This window comes from Anabrus simplex, chromosome 2 (genome assembly GCF_040414725.1).
Source record: "Anabrus simplex isolate iqAnaSimp1 chromosome 2, ASM4041472v1, whole genome shotgun sequence".
NCBI classification, from domain to species: Eukaryota; Metazoa; Arthropoda; class Insecta; order Orthoptera; family Tettigoniidae; genus Anabrus; species Anabrus simplex.
In genome coordinates, this window is record NC_090266.1 from 138,007,281 (window position 1) to 138,032,827 (window position 25,547).

At 38.5% G+C, this 25,547-nt stretch overlaps 1 protein-coding gene across 3 annotated transcripts in view; it reads left to right on the forward strand.

Annotated features, from left to right (window-relative positions):
* The window catches only part of LOC136862705 (coiled-coil domain-containing protein 77), a 216,034-nt gene that overhangs the window by 90,965 nt on the left and 99,522 nt on the right, over positions 1-25,547 (forward strand). For all 3 annotated transcript variants that reach the window (XM_067138914.2, XM_067138915.2, XM_067138917.2), the window contains one exon: positions 22,606-22,804. In XM_067138914.2, coding sequence (XP_066995015.1) covers positions 22,606-22,804 — 199 coding nt within the window. The remainder of the gene's footprint in view (positions 1-22,605; positions 22,805-25,547) is intronic.

Consider the following 25,547-nt stretch of genomic DNA (forward strand, 5'->3'; position numbering starts at 1 on the left):
GAGTGGTATTCTCTATGATGGAAACGGTAAGAGAACGTTGTGAACAATATGTCGGCTCACTGTAATTTATGGCTGTACACCAACGTATATCCTTGATTCACCACAACAGTTCATAAGTAGCAACAGGCTAAGTTGGTCTAATCCTGGTCTAAGTTATGTGAAAATATTTCAGCAGGCCTACATGTTCAGTACCAATGAAACATAATGACAGAGAGAAAAGGATAATGGTAATGTATTTGCGATTGTATGGATGCACAATAGCTGAATCTAAATTCACATGAAATTAAAGTAATAACAGGTGAAAGGGCAGCAAATAGGATAAGGGAAGAAACAGAAGTGAGGTAGCCTCACATACCAGTAATGTGTAGATGGAGAATACTACTGTATAACATTGCATATTTACCTGGAGATTGAATCCTTATATGAGTACAGTCCAATGCCCCAACAACTTTGGGAAATCGAGCAATTCTGTAAAATTCCATCTGTACACTCTGGAGTTCACGTTCGGTGTGTGGCATTCTAATGAACTGAGGTCGCAGCCGTGGAATAGCCCAGGTGACTTGTTTTACAATTGAATATGCTGTTGATTTACTAACACCACTAAAATCACCAGCTGCTAGGAACATTGTCCCAGTTGCATAAAACTGCAAAGTTAGCAATAGGCGGTTCATGGGTGAGTGTGCAAAATTCCTACAAAAAGAAAAAGGATACACTTGATTTCAAGGGAAAATAGGTATCCATACTTCACATACAGGCTTCCTCAGCACAAAATGTAACTTATTAGGCATATGAGTATTAAGATAATTTAAAGTATGGTATCTGAGCACATAGCAGTGACAAAAATAGTTGTAATTTAATAATAATAATATGTTAAATAATCTGAATCCTGGAACCGCTCAATTTTCACCACTCTACCAAAACTAACTCCTTGCAAGCTGTAACCTAACCTGTCCTTGTTGAACCATGTAACCTAAAAGTCGTTCAACACAAACATGAACACAAATATGAGCAAGGGAACAAGCTAAATGTTTGATCTTTCCGTAAATCTCGGTTTGTTGCGAATGTATACGGTACCCATCTTCGCTGAACAAGTTCTCAAAATACTGTAATTAAATTTCACTTCAGAATAACACTATATAGCGTCGATTCTTAAATCTCGTGAGTGATAATTGTGTGGCTCCAAGAATTATGTCGAACTACTAATACAATAACATAACTTACCGAGCACTGACGTTTCGTAGTTCATCTTCAATTAATCCCAAAAGGTAGATCACAGTCGGCTTTTTAAGCCTGAATCTGCAAAAAAACTCGGCGTCAGTCCAGATACAGAAATGATCTGGTCTCTCGTATCTGGCGTAGGGGCGCCTAATTGGTACTAATTGTTCGTCATCATAATCATCAACAAGATCAACAATCTCAAGAAGCTCATCCATGATTAAAACCTGCTAACCTAAAATCATATGGAATTATGAAACAAAATTACGTATACCATGACATACAATCTTAAATTAGTGTATCCTGCTGAGTTTTTACTTACTGCAATGCAATACTGATCCCGAATGTTGTCACTGTATCTTGTTTTTTATCAACAACTTGAGATAACAAGATGCAAGAAGCTTCAAATACAATAAACAGTTTTCAGCTCTCAAGACTTGCCTGGCAGGTAAAGGTTTATCGGCAGCTTCGAGAGGCCGATAATTTACGCGCGGGGTAACTACGATTTATGCTGCCGACAGCGCTACCCGGGAATGGTCGAACGGAAATGTCGTTTTACGCGGAGGGCAAATTACCTGCTGCTCTACCTGGAGGTGGTAGAACCGGCCCTAAGGCAGTCAGTAATTCAGAAGGAATACTTGTACAGTAATACGTCTACATTATATCCAGGGTTAGATGATTTTTCCATTATATCTCTGAACAGTTTTTTGACACTTCGCTCAGGGCATTGTATAGTCACTGGGCTTTCAGGCAGGACTCAAAACTGCTCCTTCTTAACACAAATCCATGATTTTAATATTATCGTGTATGGTACAATTATGTTATCGAGACCAGAACAGATGTTGCACCTTTCATACATAGACATGGGAGATCTTGGGATTGCCTATTACTGTTTTGGTCCTAATATAAGACTGGGAATTTGTGTTAAGAACCACAGTGGTTTTATTTGCTCAACGTTGCATTTAAAACGTTACTACTAGTAGGCCTACTGACTTGTGCAGCAAGCACACTTTCCAGCTGCGTTCAAGGTCACGAATAACTGTAATTTATGAAGTTTTGATGATATTTTTTCTCTTTCCAATTTGATTGTGTTTTGTGATGTGCAGAATTGAATATAATGCATATGAGAACTTTGAGAATCGATACTTACATTCGAAACCATATTTTCGAGTTCAACATAACATTTAAAATTCAAGATTCCTGGAAACTGACTATGAACAGTATACCGGTGACCAATTTACAATGGAATATAAAAAAAGAGCCATCATGTTCGGTGCTTTTGTATCTAGTGTGCTTTAAAAGTTGATGTAGGTCTATTTTACGCGGTACAAAATTTCCAGAAACTGTCTACGAACAGTATACCGGTGACCAAATTACAATGGAAGATTAAAAAGAAGGGTTTTTGCCATCATGCTGGGTGCTTTCTTATCTAATGTGCTTTATTTTATTACATTAGAGAATTAAAAACTATTTGTGGTCGATTGTTGTTGGGCTTGGCGTAATTAGATTTTTCGAAGAGTTTGGCTGATCAAAGTTGCTGAACTGAAAAAAGTTTTGGTGGGAAACTGACGACGTTTCCCCGATAAAACTGAATGTAAAGTATAGAGATTTTAAACTCGCGTACCAGTAATTGTTTGAAGCCGGCCCTGTGGTCTAATTTTCCTGCATCTCACTCAGAGGGTCCGGGTTCGATTCCTGGCCAGGACAGGTATATTTTCCTCGATATGAGGACTGGTTCCAGGTCCACTCAGCCTATGTGATTACGTTTAATTGAGGTGCGATCTAATGGTGAGATGGTGACCACTGTCTAGAGAGCCAGGAAATATGGCCGAGAAATATTCGTCACACTGACCATGTGTCGCCTAGTAATCTGCAGGCCTTCGGGCTGAGCAGTGTTCGCATGGTAGGCGAAGGCCCATTGGGGCTGTAGTTTGGTTTAGGAGTGTTTGTAAGATTATAATTATACATATTTCATTTTTGAGACTTTTAGCCAAATTGTTGATGGTTTCCATTGTTTCCCAGATTTTCCCCGTGTTGTACATTTTTTTTCCGTTGTACCTCCTAAAACGGAGAATCGAGGTTCCAGTGTAACTTAATCCATTTTAAAACATGATATTCAAAAACTACCGTAACTTTAAATCTATTATTTGTGTATTAGTGTTCATAAGTGCATTTAATTCTCCTGTTATCCAATTTTCATTATTTCTGATCAAATTTATTTCATAAAGTTAAGACTATAAATGTTTCTAAGGAACGTTGTTTTCTTTACAAGTGGCTCTCCTTACTGCACTCTTGTGAAACATGCATGTTGTATAAAAATAGACACTAGGAACTTCATGGTTACGAGATATGTCCTGTAAGTTTTTACATATTTGGATGTAAGTCTTGAAATTAATCCATTAGGATGAGAAGGCAGTACAGTGTTTCCTGTATTGTTAAGGATCGATAGCTTTGTAATAAAAATGAATATTGTAAATCTTTGCTTCCGAAGAGAGGGATAATATATATATATATATATTTGTAGGTCTACAATATATACTATACACTATTTGTCTTTAGTGTATTCATACTTACATACTTCTATACATTTAAGTTGTCGAGAGTAGAGTCCCAACAACTCGACCTAATATGGACTGAGAAGGTGTTGAGTTTTACGGTATAAGGGGTGGGTTATTCACAATTCATAATATTTTACTGCATATTACTCTAATGAAAGAACTTTGTAGCAAAATAAAGTACACAGAAAGGTACAACATGCCCTAAAATAATGGTTAAAAATTAAAAAGAAACTTGAACACAGAATTGAATAAATGACTAGTTCTTTATAGGAAGGAATATCCTGATGCTTGACTACCGCTTGCTTTCATATTGTCTTTGTGGAGCTTCTTCTCGTGGGCGACACAAAAACAAAAATTCCATAGTAATTGCACCTTGCTCCTCCATGTAACGGAGCATTCCTTCAGTGGCCTGTAGTCCTTCACTGTGAATCATCATCTTAACTTTTCCATTGTCTTCTGTCTCTTTGTCTTCTGATTCATCTTCATTTTTATCTTCATTCTCTTTCACTAGTGCAACTATTTTACCATCTAAACGTTCACACTTCTCATCCTGCACCATCTATTTTCCAACATCACAACCAGTCCTGTTCCGCAGACTGGAATTTTCTTCAGTATGTCCACTATTTCACCATTTTCTGCCTCTTCCCTGCTTTCTTGAAACTCATTTCCTGAATGGTCGAGCAAATTTCTCCAGGAAAGAACGAGGCGTATATGCTCGATTTCATTCCAAGGTTCAAATATCCACCCCACTATGTACAACATATCAGTTTTATATAGTTTAGTTTCTCCAGGGCTAAGAAGAGAAAAAAATAAGTTTACGCCTCCATCTCTTCTTCAGCGGTTCCATAATACTTCCATTGGTAAACACACCGAAGTCACGTTAGGAGGGAAAACATGGCTTTTATATATTGTGCAGTGAAAATAATTTAGCAGTTAAAAGAAAGAAGTAGTATTAGTGCTCTTTGTTGAGTTATACAGAATGTTGAGTTAGCGGGATTGTACTGTACTTACACGGTTTATTTATTTGTATGAAAATGGAATTATTAGCATTGAAAAAAGATCATATATAGTATTAAGTTTGTCTCATAATTGGGAAATGAATTATTGTAATCTGGACTTGTTTTTCATTTTTCTTTTCCAGAACAATAGACCTCTCAGTCTCGTGGTTTACTCTCTTCAAATCCAACTCCATTACATGTGCTTGACATACTTCTTCAGTTGTGATTATGATTAAGACTGACATGTAATGTTGTAGTGTGATGTGAATGATTTTATAATGCAGTGTACATGATGGCAGCATCTCAATGAACTCTAAAATATATCTGAACTTTGACAATTCAGTCACTTTCATACATTCAGATTCAGATATTTAAAGAAAGTTTTGCTGGACTTAAAGACCTTTCATATACTAAGTAACCGAGCTCGATAGCTGCAGTCGCTTAAGTGCGGCCAGTATCCAGTATTCAGGAGATAGTAGGTTCAAACCCCACTGTCGGCAGCCCTGAAGATGGTTTTCCGTGGTTTCCCATTTTCACACCAGGCAAATGCTGGGGCTGTACCTTAACTAAGGCCACGGCCGCTTCCTTCCCAGTCCTAGATCTTTCCTGTCCCTTCATCGCCATAAGACCTATCTGTGTTGGTGCGACGTAAAGCCAATAGCAAAAAAAAAATATACTAAGTAAATTCACAAAATACCAATCGTGCAGTATTTAAGTATGATTTTGGTTCCAGACTTCCCTCCGCAAATAAATTTGTAATTGGATTGTATTGCTCTCCATCATATTATGAATAACCTATGATTAATATTATGATGCATAATGTCTTCGTCTTGCTATGCATTAAAAATGTGGGCCAGTGTAGCCTTCGGACATGTCATGCTCACCTACATAGTGATTCCAAATTGCCAGAATTAACACAAAACTCAAACATCACATGGCCTGTGGATGAAAATTCTTGCACGGCCAGAATACATGTGACATTGCTTAAAATCTGTAAATTTTCCTATTGTGTTTTTCCTCTACATTATGTTTAATTGTTAAGAGTTTGTTCTGTTCACTAGCGGCTGAAGTACAGTATATGTTTATTTCTTTTTATACCCACTACATGCAGTTCATTCAAATTAAATCAAAATCTCTTTATTTGCAAATGAGGTGTCTACCTCGGTGGCAGCAAGGAATGGCTTTGTTTACTGTATATAGGTCTGAACAGGGTCTGTGACATTTCAAGAGCAGTATGGTGATGAGGACATCTCAGTCTGCACTTTCATGGACGTCACTTTAACCCTTAGCCCTCCTTTTTTTTTTTCTTGAACACTCCTGCCTCTCCAGCTCCATTTAAGAATCTGCTTGCAGAGGGGATAAGAGACAGCACAAACATATGGACAGCATATTTACAAAAATCAACTAAAGCAAACACAAAATAAATATAATACAAGTACAGTACAATATTCAGGTGAAATGTTCAGCATTTTTGAGCCTGAAAGTCACTTCTTGTCTGTAATTGTGCATTGTGTGGAACTTCTCAAAGCATTTGCTGGGATGCTATTTGCTTTACGTCGCACCGACATAGATATGTCTTATGGCGACGATGGGATAGGAAAGGCCTAGGAATTGGAAGGAAGCGGCCGTGGCCTTAATTGAGGTACAGCCCCAGCATTTGCCTGGTGTGAAAATGAAAAACCACGGAAAACCATCTTCCAGGCTGCCAACAGTGGGGTTCGAACCCGCTATCTCCCGATTACTGGATACTGGCCACACTTAAGCGACTGCAGCTATCGAACTGTTTTGCTGGGATGTACTCCAGGTTTGTCTGCAAGTATTGCAGAAAAAACAGCTGTCTCATGTTGTAATTCAGTCTTACTGTTCATAGAAGTATTTAGGATTACGCCTAAACATGCTTTGAATTCAGGAAGAGTAACATCTATCCATGACCTCCTAATAGACTCACATCTGAGGGGCATAAGATTTTGAATGTTTACACTGGCATAATGGTTAGTCTCGCACACAGTCTCCGACAATAACTTGTCAATTATGAATTATTGGGAAAAAAGTTAAATTCACTGTTAGGATTAGTCCCTTGCGGTGGCTTATAACCTGACGTACTTGTGAATGGGTTCTTTTGAAGTCCAAGTCCGTTTCACGGTATTCTCTCCAGCCATCAGTAGAGGTACGGACATTGCCATTTAGCATACTTTTCTCATTGTTAGGATCTTCATCACTCAACTCACCGACACAGTCTCGTTCCGCAGTATCTTCCTCACCACTCCATTGAAAATCACTCTCACTACCACTGAAATCGTCACTTTCACCTAAATGTCTGGCTATTTCGTTCTCATGCTGCTCGAACGACGCCATGTTGCTAAACGTCTGTTTACAAACTCACACGATCTTCAAAGAACGTGCACAAAGCCTGATTTGAAAGAGATTATAGATATACATGTCTTCAAATTGTTGTCAAAAGATGGCAGTAGCTTACTGTACCTGTAATTTATACGTACATAACCCGACAAAGGAGTTATCTAGGGAAGAATATCATGTCGCGCATTGCCCGACGTAGGATCTATGCGGGATATTGTTATTGTCGGGCATGGCCTGCCGTGTGAGTACTAAGGGTTAAACACACTGTGAGATTAGTTTAACGTACTGTAGTGTACGTAGTTTGTGTTGAATTTGTGACCCCTTTCTTTAGTTGAACTGAGGTAGGGTGGTGTTTGTTTGTACTGGGTTGAATTCCACTCTAGGTAGATTGCATTTACTGTAAGTTTTCACTGTGTACAGTATCTTAGTTAAATTTGTGTTCCTTAAGATGTGTTGAAATAAAGAACTCAGAAATAAAGCAGTTTCATAAAGAAAATGTATACATTTTAGTTGATTTTTTTACCTCTACATTATACCCATGAGCTCTGAAGTTTAATAGTGTGTATTCCTTGTTTAATAATGTGTTTATTTTTACTGGGATGTTGTAGTGTAGTATTTATATTGAAATTGTATGACAGACTGAAAATCTTTGAAGTTACATTGTACAGTGACTTGTGAATTAACCTGTATGTACTACTACAGAAATGTATCATATTCACTAAACCTTTTGTGGAAACTTTTACACAAATTTTTACTTACAATTCTGTGGATTATAGATAGGACAACACTGGTTGGAGACAAATATGGTTACTCCCCACTTCGTCCCGTCTCTCCACCATTCCTCATCAAACACTGTTCCAGTCCAGGTTACATTGTCACAGAATCCATCCATTCATCATAATCTTGTTCTTCCTTGTCCTCTCTTTTCTGTCAGCTGTTTTTCAAGTGTTTGTCTTGATAGCCTTTCTTCTTACATCTGCTTGACATGCCCAAACCACCTCAATCTGTTCTGTTCCAGTTTGTCATTTAGTTTTTGCCCATTTAGCTCTTTTTGTATGTCTTCATTTCTCACTCTATCCGTCCTTGCCGTCTGTAGTATACTCTTCAGGAATTTCTTTTCAGTTGCCTGTACTCTACTGTGATCTCTCTTGAGTCATTGTCTAGGTTTCTGCTTCATACGTCATTATAAGTAAGTCATATCTGTTGTACATTACTTCCTGAGCCTTCATTGGTACATCTTTATTCCATATTAAACTCCGTACCTGGCAGTAAAATACACCCCCCCTTTGTATCATCTTGGTAATTTCCATATCCACTCTTCCATTTTCTTTCAGTTCACTTCCCAGTTATTTCAAGTGTTTTACTATTTCCAGTTCTTTGTCTCCAGTTTTGATAGCTCCTTTTCCTTCTTTACTTCCTCTACTCATCACCATTGTCTTGTTCTTCTCCACATTGATCCTCAATCTCTATTGTTCAGTCCTTCTATTCTTTACATTCAGCTGTTATTGTACCTCCACCTCATCTCTTCAAAATTATTGAAACAGTGCAAGAATGTGCTTATTCCGTTAATGTAACTTGTAAACCAAGCGCTAGTGAATGGAATCTTCCCAGAATGTCTGAAAAATAGTGTCATTAAACTTGTTCATAAGAAAGGAATAGCCGATGAAATGAACAACTACAACCCATTAACTAAAACTTCTGCTTTAGGTAAACACCTAGAGAAAATTACTTTAAATTGCTTTCTTGCATTTTTTGCAAAGCATTCTCTTCTTAGAAATTTTCAACATCGATTCTGGAAAGGCTTGTCAAATGTTACTGCTCTAGCAGCTTTTACACAATGTTGTAAATAATTTCTATTATAATAATTGTGTTAGTTCAATATTTTTAGACTTATCTGAAACCTTTGATAGTGTAGTCCACAATCTATTGCTAAAGAAACTAGAACACTATGGTGTCCGTGATGTCACTTTACATCTGCTAACTTCTAACTTACTTACAACAGGGTAAGCAGTGCGTTGAAGTAAATTATGAAATGGATAACGAGTTTAAAAAAATTAAATCTCCCATTGAAATCACAAATAACAGTATTCAGCAAGATACTCTTTTGGGAACTTTAACTATCTCCTGTATGTTAATGAACTGCCAGAACTTGTAAACTCCACCATTGTATCCTATGCTGATGACAAATCTGTTATTACTTGGGGAAAAGATAGGGAATCAGTGGTACAGAATCTTCATGCATCCCATCAACAGATTTTTCACTTCCAATTTCCCTCTGGAGAATCCTAACAAAACTAATGTGTTAAAATTTGATTTTAAAAGTGATTGCAAAGATGATATAAGTACAGTATTCAGCTACCCCCTGTGGATGGGGGACGCAGACGAACAATACGCCCGCGGTATCCTCTGCCTGTTGTAAGAGGCGACTAAAAGGGGCGACCAAGGGATGATCAAATTAGAACCATGAGACTACTTGTAATTAGTACAATCACGCAGGGAACACCATGAGTCGCTTTTACTTGCACGTAGAACCACTATGTTAGGTATAAAATAGGTTTGTGATTAGTAGCGACAGTGTGTGGCTCAGGATGCATTTTACTTGTACAGTACCTGTGATTCGTACCCTTATATGAGCAACGCCATGGGATGAGCGGCACCCTGGTTCTGCCTTGCCATTCTTAGTACCCACTATGTGAGGAACACCACGGGATAGTGCGGGTTCCTGTGGTTAGTCCACTTACGTGAGGAACACCATAGGTTTGCGTTGCCTACAAATGGCGCCGCAGTGTGCGGAACACCATAGGTCTGTGTTACTTGTGTGAATTTCTTTACCTGTGAGTAGTACCATAATGTGTGGAATACTGTGAGTCTACGCTATTTTGGTTAGTACCACAACATGACAAATAGCATGGTTCTATTTTCTTGGCGATAAGTACTATTATGAGGGGCCGATGACCTGGATTTTGGACCCGTTTCGACTGCAAGCATCATTGATTCAGTATTCTGCTTTAGAAGCAGTCCCTTGGTCAGTAATACTATTGTTTAACGCTAGTTTCTGGGAATGTGGGGCATTGTTGGTCGGATCCACTGATTGTTTTAACTTCATATCCATCCATTCATTCTTCATGTCCTCACGTTTTCGAATTCTGGTCAGTGGAGGATTATGGATTTTTAAATTGTCATAACATTTCATCTTATTTCATACCATTAGGGGCCGATGACTCAAATGTTAGGCCCCTTTAAACAACAAGCATCATCATTATCATCAGTATTCAGCTAAATGGCACATTCCTTCAAACATCAGAGTTTACTAAATTCTTAGTCATTGTTCTAGATAGTCATATGTCTTGGAAGAATCATGTTAACTATATCTGTAAAAAGTTAACATCTGGAATATTTTTATTACATAGGCTATTAAAAACTGTAGATACAAACATATAACTAAAAGTGTACTATGGAGTAATATACCCTCACTTGAGCTAAGGGGTAGTTGTCTGGGGTCGTGTGGCAAATGAATATTCTTTATGACTTTTTACTCCATGAAAGAAAGCTCTAAGGATCATCTTTCGCATTCCAAATTAAAGTACTTGCAAACATTCCTTCATAGCTCGTAATTATGACACTGACACTTTCTTTCAGATATATCTATAAATCTTTTATTTATTTATTTATTTATTTATTTATTTATTTTTAAATTATTTTTTTTTCTAGTTGCTTTACGTCGCACCGGCACAGATAGGTCTTACGGCGATGATATCTATAAATCTATAAATCTATTCTTTTTATTAAGCACAACAAAACATTGACTATAAGGAACAGTGAGGTCTAAAATTATAAAACATGAATTAGGAATGATTACTACACGAGTTTGCACTGCACTAAAAAATGCACCATAGCCATTATGTGAAGGGTATGTTACTCTATAACAAACAGCCTAAGGATATAAAAAATCTGAATGGTAAAATGTTTCAAAAGTTATTAAAAGATCTCTTAATTAACTGGTGCCTGTATACCATAAATAAACTGTAAATCAGAATGTGTGGTTTTAATTTGTATATAAATTAGAAGATATGTTTTTTTGTTGTATGTGTAGGGTATAGCTTGACATATAACAACTGTAAAGTTCTATAGACAGTAAATAAAAATTTTATTGCTTCTTCTCCGCAGGTCGCACTAATTCTTTACCCTCTATAATCTCCCCTTGCTGCCTTTACGATGTCGTCCATCACCATTATGAACAGTAAAGGAGGCAGTACACTCCCTTGTTTTAGCCCATTGTCAATTTCAAACCATTACCTTCTACCCACTGTTGTCTTCACATAGCTGTAACAATCATATATTGCTTTTATCAATTTTGAATCTTTTCTATTGGTTTCTCCCTTGATTACATTACATATGGTTCATGATTTATTGCACGATTTTTTCAAATTTCTTTTTATTGTGCATTATCTTAGCGGCAAAATGCAAATAGATCAGATATATTACCAGGACTCCCAACCCCCGTGCAAAATTCTATGCAATTAACACAGTAACAAAATTGGAAGTTCTTAAAATCATACAGTCTTTGAAAAATAAAACTTCCATGGGTGTAGATGAAATTCCCACAAAATTCATTAAAATATTTACGCCATATCTGATTGAGCTATTAACTTATCAGTGAATAATTTTCTAGTGGTCAGTTCCCTAATATTTTAAATATTGCTAAATTTGTCCCAGTCTTTTAAAAGGAGACTCTTACATAACTCACATTATTACAGACTTATATAAAAAATATTTGAATGTGCGATGAAAGATGGGCTTACTAAATTTTTAATCAAATATATTTGCTAAATAATGCACAGCATTGGTTCCTAGCTGGCAGAAGTACATTGTGTGCTTTTTTAAAGTTATAAACTTCATTTTCGTTTCCGTATTGAACTTAGGTCACAGAGATAAGATTTTTAAGGTTCAACTTTTCAAATTGTATTTTGTCGACATATTGCACTAGGTCTTCTCTTAATATAACACCACCACCATTTGTTGCCATCTTTCCTCTACTTCAATATAATCTATACCCTTTCTTCAATTTTTTTTTTACCTTTCCCCTTCCATTTTGTCTCCCTTATCCCATCATTACCGGGCGAGTTGGCCATGCGGTTAGGGGCTCACGGCTGTGAGCTTGCGTACGGGAGATAGTGGGTTTGAATCCCACTGTCGGCAGCCCTGAATGTGATTTTCCATTTTCACACCAGGCAAATGCTGGGGTTGTACCTTAATTAAGGCCATGGCTGCTTCCATCCTACTCCTAGGTCTTTCCTATCCCATTGTCGCCATAAAACCTATCTGTGTCGTTGCGACGTAAAGCCACTAGCAAAAAATTTCCATCATTGCTATATCTTTCTTCTCCATACACACTGTCAATTCTTCTACCTTGCCATTCAAAGTCATGACATTGATGATAACGATTCTTGTGATGTCTGGTAGCCCACTTCTAACAGTTCCCCAGAGCACCGGAAATTGCGCGTCACTTCAGGGTGATGCCCTAGCATTTTCCGAGGCCTCGATTCACTCGTGCTCATTTTATAGACTGTTTGTGCGATGGGTTTGCCACTCCCAAAGGCATTTTATTACCTTCTACCAGGTTCAAATTAGGCCACCCCTAACATGGAGTCAGATGCCTTTTGTAGCCACTCCTCTGGAGTACAGACACTACGAGTTTACCCTTCCCGCCATCTTCACCATACCAGAATGCATCTTCTCCGCCATAGTTGCCGTTGAGGTCTTCACCCATAACCCAGGGCAAGGGCCCTCCATATTTATGACCTCTGGAGAGATCGTGTCCCAGTGTTTTAAAGCCTCCAATAATTAGGCTATGTTGTAGGATTTATGGGTGGATCATTGAACTTCTATGAATAATGGTTCTGAAGTGAATTGTGTGTGGAGACCAGAATTTTCTTGTCAGAAAACAACTGAAGTTTTGCAAGCTGAAACAATTTGCTAAGGCAAATGATAGCACTGAATCTAGGTGGGGGTGGGGGGAGTATTTTATTCATTGCAGCAACTGATGATTGATATCTGAACTCAAGTAACTAGAACAAAATTGCACTTTTAATACCGGGGGTGGAGGTCAACATTAATAACATCCAAATACTGTCCCGTTGCCAATTAGCCTACATTGGAAGATTTATACTAAGCATTTTTATTTTATAAACTCGTAATATAATGCAACGTGACCTCCAGAGAGGCCTGGTGTAGGTCTTTCAAGTTTATACCCAACAGACGACCTACATATCCGTGAGGATAGGCCTGTACGAAGATGCTGAGAACAGCCTCCCACCCAGAGGATTTAACCAATGAAATTCTGTATCTCCGACACGGCCGGGAATCGAATCCGGCACCCCTGGACGAAACACCAACATGCTAACTATTTAGCTGAACTAGAAACCCATTAATACCCTTGGCCTAAGTGATTGTTAAATGCAGGTTCTGCACCTTTCCTGTATCCTCCGAAGTATTCTCTACACCATGTTTTGGAATTTCAGTAGATTTGTCTAATATAATGTTGCTGGTTGTCAGGGTCCTAAAACTAAAATAACTAATCAGAATAATAGCTTTTTCCACTGTCAATGAAATTTTTTGAACTATTATTTCAGTTATGTCAGACCTCTGCTTTCCAACAAAACCTTTGGCTGCCCGTTGTCATCGAGCATCTTCGAAGGAACGTGGCCAGCTTCCTTATTGTATGCCTCAGCAATTTGCTGGGGCAAAAAAAAATTAGCATCTATTTCTTTCAAAATTAGCATCTTTTTTTTTCTTCCCAAAATTAGCATTTATTTACAAAGTTAAAATAATCACATGGTATTATTAATTTTAACGATTCCAAGGTTATGAAATGCAGTTATTGTCCTTGGTTCACACACAATACAAATTCATTGTTCAAACGAAAGCATTGTCAGTACTTCGACATTGCTTTGCTTTTTTTTTTTTTTTTTCTTCTCAAATTGCACCGTCTGTCTGTAACCACTGTAATGTAATGAGACAACACACGCTCGCTATATACATTGTTCGTTGGGATCCACAACAACTCAAGACAGTATTTAGCAAATATGCTGAACTCTGTCTGAACTGCAGTTAATGCAAGCATGACATCACATTTTTCACTTTCTTTCATCTGGGTTTGAATTGCATGTTCCAGAGAACAGTAACCAGACCAGATATCGTTTTGTGAGAGATTTGTTACTCCAATCAATTTCTCAAGCTCATCTAATTTATCGATGTTATTCAAAATTGTTTTTTGGATACAAAGCTTGAGAAATTGACACAAAATGCTTATGGTTGGGGTCTATTGCTTTCAGTGTGGCTAGCTTGCACTGTGAAGAATGAGCAGCTTTGACAAATGTGTCTCTACATGCAGCCTGCTGTAGAGCAGTGAGCTTAATCAAAGCATCATTAGTTGCCACAGAAAAATTCCCCTCACAAATGAAGGTAAAACTGGCATCAAGGTTATGTACTTTGGGGTAAAGGAGATAAGAGGTAGGATACAGAGACCCTTCAAGGAGGTAGACCAATCCAGCTGCATGATCTGTGACAAAAACCATGTGGGTGTGAAGCCTATTCACTTCTCAGTCACTCAGATCAGTCAGGTACTTAATACCACAGTTGTTTATGTCTTTCATGTCAGACATCATGGAAAATGTAATATCTGTAAAGTAAGCACTCAAATAGAAGACAGCCTGAAACCAGCTATCCCATCGGGTTATGACAAGTACAAGAAAAAGCTTTGCTTCCTTTGAAGCACCATACTTTGATGTTAAGAATTGTAAATAATTATATTTTCACTTTCTTGTGTTCAACCATGCAGACTTTACCATCACAACCACATGATTTAAATCTGTCATCACTGCGACCCAACTATTGCCATCCAAGCTGATCTTATGTGCCCAGCACTGTACATGCATTAAATGATCCCCTATGACCACACTTAATGTTTCATAACACCGGGTCATGTACAGGGCACTGTCACCAACAAACACTTTAACTGCATCATATGGTACACTATAACTGCGCAGAGCTTCTAAAACAGCACGAGAGCAGTTTGTAGCATTTCCTGCATCAAGATAGTTCACAGAAACAACGTGCAGCTCTCTTTTCGATCCGACTGGGACTTGGAATATGATGATAAAAACACAACGGCCCATTCTATCTGTAGTTTGATCACAGAGTATGTTGATGTTCTTCCCCACTAGAGCCTCTGCTGTTCTTTTCTGGTGGTCAGATGCAACTTATAGAAAGGAAGAAAGACCTCCGGTTATAACAAAATAATTTAAAATTACTGGATCAGTTGGGTACGGGTAAGATGGTTCAATATGGAAATCGCACTCAAATTCGGTATCCTTCAATTTTGCGCGTAGTTTCGATGTCGTAATACCTCAACCGTACCCGATCAATGGAATAGAAACCTAACCCGGTAAATATACTTCACGTAGAGTTCTTACACATTGCAGCTCTTCATTTGAAAACTCTGTAATCCATGCTCTTAGCTCTTTGCTTTCCAGCTTTTCCAGAGGTTTATTTGCTTTGGCAAATACTTCAACTGTGCGTTTTGAGAAGTTATCTCTGGAAATTTTTTCGTCATTTACAACTGTCGTTTCGATGTCGTAATACCTCAACCGTACCCGATCAATGAAATAGAAACCTAACCCGGTAAATATACTTCACGTCGAGTTCTCACACATGGCAGCTCTTCATTTGAAAACTCTGTAATCCATGCTCTTAGCTCTTTGCTTTCCAGCTTTTCCAGAGGTTTATTTGCTTTGGCAAATACTTCAACAGTGCGTTTCGAGAAGTTATCTCTGGAAATTTTTTCGTCATTTACAACTATCTGTGTAAGCACAGATTGCTTTCTTTGAGACATACTAGCAGCAGGGGTTGAATTTTAGTTATTGCGTCGCTTACCCATGTGTTTTTTTAAGATTTAACATGTTTCACAATGCTATCTTTTTTTTTCCCCCTCCCAACCCAGCAGTTACAATACTTCCAAAACACTGTCGCTGAATCTTTGTCATATAAACCATCGTCATTTACAACTGTAGTTTCGATGTCGTAATACCTCAACCGTACCCGATCAGTGCTGAGCACTTTCGTGTGCAGTTTTTGTCGTGTGCCCCATAACATTACGATCGCTCGACTTTCTAATCTTCACTAGTTTCAGTTTTGAACAACAGGATAACAACGCTGCGTCTATCTCATTATTTCCGTGACACTCGATTTACATTTCGATAATAATCGATACAGATTTTATTCCCCTTGCTATTCCCATTGTAAATATCTATTAAAGTCAGCAAGCAGCAATTGATCGGCTACTTTTCTTCATCGATCGGAACGGTCGAAGGATTTGTGCATCATATTTTGAGTATTTCTAACGATTTTGCCAAAATATGTTGTTATTGCCAGTACAATAGCACATTATTGCAGAATTTACACCAAAATCTCATATGCATACTAATTCTTCATTTTGGGTCACAATTCGCATTTTGTCGCACTTCTATTTATGCATAAAAATGATTTTGTTCCACATTAGAATTACCGTTGGCTTGGATTCAGTACAAGATTAAAAAATTTGCATTTATCGCAAATGCGATTTTTTTTCAGGTCCCTAATGATAGATGATGCATCCATTAAACTTGTGTCTTTCTGTCTCATATAGGATTTTGTGTAGTTTTTTAAAAATGTGTATGTTGGGTATTCAGCCCGATAGGTGGTTTGATCCTCCACAGCTCTGCCAGCTGCTGTCACAGATAGCCTAGGCATCACTGAAGAGGCATACTAGGGAAATGTGGAGTGAGGTAGTTTCCCATTGCTTTCCTTACCGAGCCAGCATTTGCTATTTCGTATCAGTCTGCCAAACGCACTGAAATGCTTGCACCAACGGACCCTACGAGCGGTATTTTCACACCATTCACAACAGGGATTGGAAGCATAAAGAATGGTATTACTAGCATCGCTCACACCTCGGTCACGTTTATATAGTCAGAGCCATGGATGAGACTGAGAGAGGTCAGTGGAAATTATAAATTTGATGTAGCCCATACCGGATGACATAGTGCACTGTAAACACAACATCTCGCCAGCAAAGGCATTAAAAAAAAAGTGACTAAGTATGCACATCATCGCATGATGCATTTTTGTAAGAGCGTAACATCAATATACTAGTTCCATTATATCTTCTTCTGAGTGTTTTGTTGTTATTGTTGCATATATTTTTGGTGTGATTGCTAAAGAACTATGTTCGTGTGCATGCTTGAATTTGGTGAACTCATGGAAAGTTGGAAGTAGAATGTAGTGCTGTATGAAATATTCATTTCTGTTGTGTGTTCTTTTAGTATGTTTATATTTGTAAGAAATGTTATGCTAGGAATAAGTGTTATTCGGGTAAGGGGAGATAATGAGGAAGAGATAGGAGATTATAAAGTGTACTTGACGGGTGTTAGAAAGGAAAGGGCAGATTATGGGGTAGGGCTGTTCATGAGGAATACCATTGCACGCAACATAGTTTCTGTTAGGCACGTGAATGAGTGAATGATGTGGGTAAATTTGGCAGTTGGAGGAATTAGGACGAGAATTGTCTCAGTGTATTCACCATGTGAGGGTGCAGATGAGGATGAAATTGACAAGTTTTATGAAGCATTGAGCGACATCATGGTCAGGGTCAACAGCAAGGTTAGAGTAGTGCTAATGGGCGGTTTCAATATGAGAGTTGGAATAGAACTGAAAAATACGAAAGAGTGATTGGTAAATGTGGGGAAGGTATGGAAGCTAATGGGAATGGGAAGCGTTTGCTGGACTTCTGTGCTAGTATCGGTTTAGCAGTTACAAATACATTCTTCAACCATAAGGCTATTCACCGCTACACATGGGAGGCTAGGGGTACCAGATCCATAATAGACTATATCTTAACCGACTTCAAATTCAGGAAATCTGTTAAGAATGTACAAGTTTTCTGGGGATTTTTCGATGATACACATGATTATCTAATTTGTAGTGAACTAAGTATCTCTGGGCATAGGGTAGAGAAAGTGAAGTCTGTCTGCAAACTAATAAGGGTAAAAAATCTCCAGGATGATGAAATTGGACAGAAGTACATGGATATGATTAGTGAGAAGTTTCGAACAGGGGACAGTAAGCAGGTTCAGTATATAGAAAGAGAATGAGTATCATACAGGGATTCTGTAGTAGAAACAGCAAGGGAATGCATAGGAACAACTGTGTGTAAAGATGGGAAAAGGCAAACATCTTCGTGGAATGATGAAGTGAGAGCAGCTTGTAAACATAAAAAGAAGGCTTATCAGAAATGGCTCCAAACAAGGGCCGAGGCAATGTTGGGAGGAATTAGGACAAGAATTGTGTCCGTGTATTCACCATGTGAGGGTGCAGATGAGGATGAAGTTGACAAGTTTTATGAAGCATTGAGTGACATCGTGGTCAGGGTCAACAACAAGGATAGAATAGTGCTAATGGGCGATTTCAATGCGAGAGTTGGGAATAGAACTGAAGGATATGAAAGGGTGATTGGTAAATGTGGGGAAGACATGGAAGCTAATGGGAATGGGAAGCGTTTGCTGGACTTCTGTGCTAGTATGGGTTTAGCTGTTACGAATACATTCTTCAAGCATAAGGCTATTCACTGCTACACATGGGAGGCTAGGGGTACCAGATCCATAATAGACTATATCTTAACAGACTTTGAATTCAGGAAATCTGTTAGGAATGTACGAGTTTTTCGCGGATTTTTCGATGATGCAGACCACTATCTGATCTGTAGTGAACAAGTATCTCTAGGCCTAGGGTAGAGAAAGTGAAATCTGTCTGCAAACGAATAAGGGTAGAAAATCTCCGGGACGAGGAAATTAGACAGAAGTACATGGATATGATTAGTGAGAAGTTTCGAACAGTAGACAGTAAGCAGGTTCAGGATATAGAAAGTGAATGGGTGGCATACAGGGATGCTGTAGTAGAAACAGCAAGGGAATGCCTAGGAACAACTGTGTGTAAAGATGGGAAAAGGCGAACATCTTGGTGGAATGATGAAGTGAGAACAGCCTGTAAACGTAAAAAGAAGGCTTATCAGAAATGGCTCCAAACAAGGGCCGAGGCAGACAGGGATTTGTACATAGATGAAAGAAACAGAGCGAAACAAATAGTTGTTGAATCCAAAAAGTCATGGGAAGATTTTGGTAATAACCTAGAAAGGCTAGGTCAAGCAGCAGGGAAACCTTTCTGGACAGTAATAAAGAATCTTAGGAAGGGAGGGAAAAAGGAAATGAACAGTGTTTTGAGTAATTCAGGTGAACTCGTAATAGATCCCAGGGAATCACTGGAGAGGTGGAGGGAATATTTTGAACATCATCTCAATGTAAAAGGAAATCATCCTGGTGGTGTTGCAAACAGCCAAGCTCATGGGGAGGAGGAAAATGATGTTGGTGAAATTATGCTTGAGGAAGTGGAAAGGATAGTAAATAAACTCCATTGTCATAAGGCAGCAGGAATAGATGAAATTAGACCTGAAATGGTGAAGTATAGTGGGAAGGCAGGTATGAAATGGCTTCATAGAGTAGTAAAATTAGCGTGGAGTGTTGGTAAGGTACCTTCAGATTGGACAAAAGCAGTAATTGCACCTATCTATAAGCAAGGGAACAGGAAGGATTGCAACAACTATCGAGGTATCTCATTGATTAGTATACCAGGCAAAGTATTCACTGGCATCTTGGAAGGGAGGGTGCAATCAGTCGTTGAGAGGAAGTTGCATGAAAACCAGTGTGGTTTCAGACCACAGAGAGGCTGTCAGGATCAGATTTTCAGTATGCGCCAGGTAATTGAAAAATGCAACGAGAGGAATAGGCAGTTGTGTTTATGTTTCGTAGATCTAGAGAAAGCATATGACAGGGTACCGAGGGAAAATATGTTCGCCATACTGGGGGACTATGGAATTAAAGGTAGATTATTAAAATCAATCAAAGGCATTTATGTTGACAATTGGGCTTCAGTGAGAATTGATGGTAGAATGAGTTCTTGGTTCAGGGTACTTACAGGAGTTAGACAAGGCTGTAATCTTTCACCTTTGCTGTTCGTAGTTTACATGGATCATCTGCTGAAAGGTATAAAATGGCAGGGAGGGATTCAGTTAGGTGGAAATGTAGTAAGCAGTTTGGCCTATGCTGACAACTTGGTCTTAATGGCAGAGTGTGCCGAAAGCCTGCAATGTAATATCTTGGAACTTGAAAATTGGTGCAATGAGTATGGTATGAAAATTAGCCTCTCGAAGACTAAATTGATGTCAGTAGGTAAGAAATACAACAGAATTGAATGCCAGATTGGTGATACAAAGCTAGAACAGGTCGATAATTTCAAGTATTTAGGTTGTGTGTTCTCCCAGGATGGTAATATAGTGAGATTGAATCAAGGTGTAGTAAAGCTAATGTAGTGAGCTCGCAGTTGCGATCAGCAGTATTCTGTAAGAAGGAAGTCAGCTCCCAGACAAAACTATCTTTACATCGGTCTGTTTTCAGACCAACTTTGCTTTACGGGAGCGAAAGCTGGGTGGACTCAGGATATCTTATTCATAAGTTAGAAGTAACAGACATGAAAGTAGCAAGAATGATTGCTGGTACAAACAGGTGGAAACAATGGCAGGAGGGTACTCGGAATGAGGAGATAAAGGCTAATTTAGGAATGAATTCGATGGATGAAGCTGTACGCATAAACCGGCTTCGGTGGTGTGGTCATGTGAGGCGAATGGAGGAGGATAGGTTACCTAGGAGAATAATGGACTCTGTTATGGAGGGTAAGAGAAGTAGAGGGAGACCAAGACGATGATGGTTAGACTCGGTTTCTAACGATTTAAAGATAAGAGGTATAGAACTAAATGAGGCCACAACACTAGTTGCAAATCGAGGATTGTGGCGACGTTTAGTAAATTCTCAGAGGCTTGCAGACTGAACGCTGAAAGGCATAACAGTCTATAATGATAATGTATGTATGTATGTATGTATGTATGTATGTATGTATGTATGTATGTATGTATGTTGGGCTTCAGTGAGAATTGATGGTAAAATGAGTTCTTGTTTCAGGGTACTTACAGGGGTTAGACAAGGCTGTAATCTTCTCCTTTGCTGTTCGTAGTTTATATGGATCATCTGCTGAAAGGTATAAAATGGCACTGAGGGATTCAATTAGGTGGAAATATATTAAGCAGTCTGGCCTATATTGACGACGTGGTGTTAATGGCAGATTGCATCGAAAGCCTGCAGTCTAATATCTTGGAACTTGAAAATAGGTGCAATGAGTTTGGTATGAAAATTAGCCATTTGAAGACTAAATTATTGTTAGTAGGCAAGAAATTCAACAGAATTGAATGTCAGATTTGCGATAGAAAGCTAGAACACGTCTATAATTTCAATTATTTAGGTTGTGTGTTCTCCCAGAATGGTAATATAGTAAGTGAAATTGAATCAAGGTGTAGTATAGCTAATGCAATGAGCTTGCAGTTGCAATCAACAGTATTCTGTAAAAAGGAAGTCAGCTCCCAGACGAAAGTATCTTTACATTGGTCTGTTTTCAGACCAACTTTGCTTTACGGGAGCGTAAGCTGGGTGTACTCAGGATATCTTATTCATAAGTCAGAAGTAACAGACATGAAAGTAGTGAGAATGATTGCTAGTATAAACAGGTGGGAACAATGGCAGGAGGGTACTCGGAATGAAGAGATAAAGGCTCATTTAGGAATGAACTTGATGGATGAAGCTGTACACATAAACTGGCTTCGGTGGTGGGGTCATGTTAGGCGAATGGAGGAGGATAGGTTACCTAGGAGAATAATGGACTCTGTTATGGAGGGTAAGAAAAGTAGTGGTAGACCAAGATGACGATGGTTATACTCACTTTCTAATGATTTAAGGAGAAGAGGTATAGAACTAAATGAGTCCACAGCACTAGTTGGAAATAGAGGTCTGTGGCGACGTTTAGTAAATTCACAGTGGCTTGCAGACTGAACGCTGAAAGGCATAACAGTCTATAATGATAATGTATGTATGTATGTATGTATGTATGTATGTTATACATAGGTTTGTTTAGTCTGATGATTCTAATGTTGAGTTGTATGAAAATCTATATTTTTAATTTTTTTGCACTCTGTTATTATGTTCTTGTAGTGGGTCTGTATGGAAGGTCTGTGTATGAAAATCGATATTTTTAATTTTTTGCACTCTGTTATTATGTTCTTGTAGTGGGTCTGTATGAAAGGTCTGTGTTTTGTCTCATTACTATGTCTATGAATTTTTGTCTTTTGGTGCATGTATGACTGGTCCAATAATATGTATTTGTTTGTGGAAATATTTGTCTTGCTTGAGAAGGAGAATGAAATTTGTGGACTTGCTGATAGTTTAAGTGTGCAACGTAGTTATATAAATAAATAACGAATTTAAATTTCATTTTATTTCCAGAGCAGAAAATTGAACCGGATGGTTGCAGTCATTCATGCTACAGGTATCGTTGTTTCAAGCTCTATAAAGCCGTTACGGAGTTAAGAGAGGCATATGATTCACATTTGCGATTTAATGCAATCGACAAAGAAGTTGCACGAAGGGAAGCTGATAGTCTCAGAACAAAGCTACAGAATGAAGTTCATTACCTCTCAGAAAGGTAAGGCTTTGTTAATGGGTGCTATGCATTTTATTCTGGTGATGTTCCATGGAACTCGGTGTCTTTCAATTCTTAACATTGTTGTTCACAATGGTAAGGTAAAGAAGGAAGATTTAGTAGCACACTTTTGTATATAGTTGCATGCTGTACAGACTATAACAGTTTTGAGATCTCAAATTTATTTGTATTACACATGGGATAGAAAATGCCAAATAATATTTTTAATATACTTTGATTGCTAGCCAAGGCCCAACTCAGAAATATTCAATGAATGTTTCATTGACATTTATAATTGTGAGGTTTTTCAGTGCGACAAAACTAATTCCAGATAAATACATTTAGAAAATACCCACAAAAAAAGTATAGGAAAGGAAAAACAAGTGTCAAATCAAGTCGCAGAGAAAGAGAGAGGAGAATAAGAAAGGAACGCATATAATAGGACTAACACAATGGCTACAGGTCAGTGTGGGAATAGCGAGCAACAGAAATGAGAGACAAGGACAAACATAGAAACAGAAAAAACAAGGACACTCTTCACATCTTCATACACTGCCATCTTCAAAGAGATTGGAACTCCTCATCAATCTCAGTTCTTCTACATCCACCTCATCTCAGGCCCCCTCTGCTGGGCCGAGTAGCTCAGATGGTTGAGGTGCTGGCCTTCTGACCTCAGCTGGGCAGGTTCGATCCTGGCTCAGTCCAGTGGTGTTTGAAAGTGCTCAACTATGTCAGCCTCATGTTGGTAGATTTACTGGCACATAAAAGAACTTCAGTGGGTCTAAATTCCGGCATCTCGACTCCGAAAACCGTAAAAGTATTTAGTGGGGCATAAAGCAAATATTACAGTAGAACCTCGATTATACGTTTCCGGAAACTACGTTTTTCCGTATTATTCGTTCAAATTACGTGGTCTTGCAAGCATTCTAATTAAATCCCGTTGTAAAAATCCTGCATTATCTGTTCCTCGAGGAAACGATTTCCGGGATCCACTGTCCAGAAATTTCAGTCCCATCAATGCTAAATCCTCGATCACCCGTTTTTCTTGAAACTGTATCTTACGAAAGGACGGCTACGGCATACTTACGGATCTTGATGCTGACGTCCCGTCATTGCGGTAATTTGAGGAAGTACTGTACTGGAAAAGCGATTGGCGGTGAACTTGCGTAAGGGATCATCTTAGCATCTCATTCGGGTGGTATTGTTTAGAGAATCCTCGGAAATCATGAAGCAGAGAGTGCCCACAACAACTGGAAGGAGACAGAGCGCATTTCGGCAGCTCTGTTTGAAGACGGAACAAGTTTCATCAAATATTCGTACTTGCAAAACGTCTACATTATGTCCAGGGTTAGATGTAATTTTTTAATACTTTTTTCGAGTGTATCGCCGAACAGATTTTCGGCATTTCCCTCAGGGCACTGTATAGTCACTGGGCTTTCAGGCAGGAATCGAAACTGCTCCTTCTTAAGTAACACAAATTTAGCATTTTAATATTATCGTATACGATTAGTATGTTTTCGAGACCAGAACAGATGTTGCACCTTCCATACATAAAGCCATGGGAGGTTTTGGGGCTGCCTATTACTGTTTTCGTCCCAATATAAGACTGGAAATTTCATGTTTTTGTGTTAAAATATTATAAAAACCGGTGCACGCTACATTTAAAAACTTTGTATCATTTTGCACTCGTAGGCTACAGACTTTTACAGCGAACGCGCTTTCCAGCTGAGTTCAAGGTCGCGAATAATCGTAATTTCGGAAGTGTTAATGATATTTTTTCTCTTTCCAATTTGATTGTAATTAGTGACGGGCAGAATTGAATATAAAGCATTCGTGAACTTGAGGATCGATACTTATATTCGAAACCATATTCTCGAGTTCAACATAACCTTTAAAAGTCGATGTAGGCCTAATTTACGCGGTACAAGATTTCCATAAACTGACTAGGAACAGTATACCGGTGACCAATTTACAATGGAAGATAAAAAAAAGAAAAGGATTCTGCCATCATGTTGGGCGCTTTTGTATCTAATGTGCTTCATTTTATAAGATTTGAGAATTAAAAACTACTTGTGGTCAGTTGTAGTTTGGCTTGGCATTACGGGTACCTATTCGATTTTTCGAGGAGTTTGGCTGATCAAAGTTGCGTTTCGGCAGCTCTGTTTGAACACGGAACGAGTTTCGTCAAATATTCGTACTTGCAAAACGCCTACATTATGTCCAGGGTTAGATGTTATTTTTTAATACTTTTTTCGAGTGTATCACCGAACAGATTTTCGGCATTTCCCTCAGAGCACTGTATAGTCACTGGCCTTTCAGGCAGGAATCGAAACTGCTCCTTCGTAAGTAACACAAATTTAGCATTTTAATATTACCGTATACGATTAGTATGTTGTCGAGACCAGAAGTTTTCAGAGGAATTTGACGAAGTTTTCAGAGGAAACTGATGAAGTTTCCCCGGTAAAACTGAATGTAAAGTTTTGAAATTTTAATGTCGTGTACCGGTAATTAATGTTTGAAGTTAGCCCCGCGGTCTAACTTGCCTGCCTCTCACCCGGAGGGCCCTGGCTCGATTACCGGCCAGGCCAGGCATTTTTACCTGGATATGAGGGTTGGTTCCAGGTTTACTCATTCTATGATTACCTTTAATTGAGGAGCTATTTAATGATGAGATGGCGACCCCGGTCTAGAGAGCCAGGAATAACGGCCGAGAGGATTCGTCACACTGACCATGTGTCACCTCGTA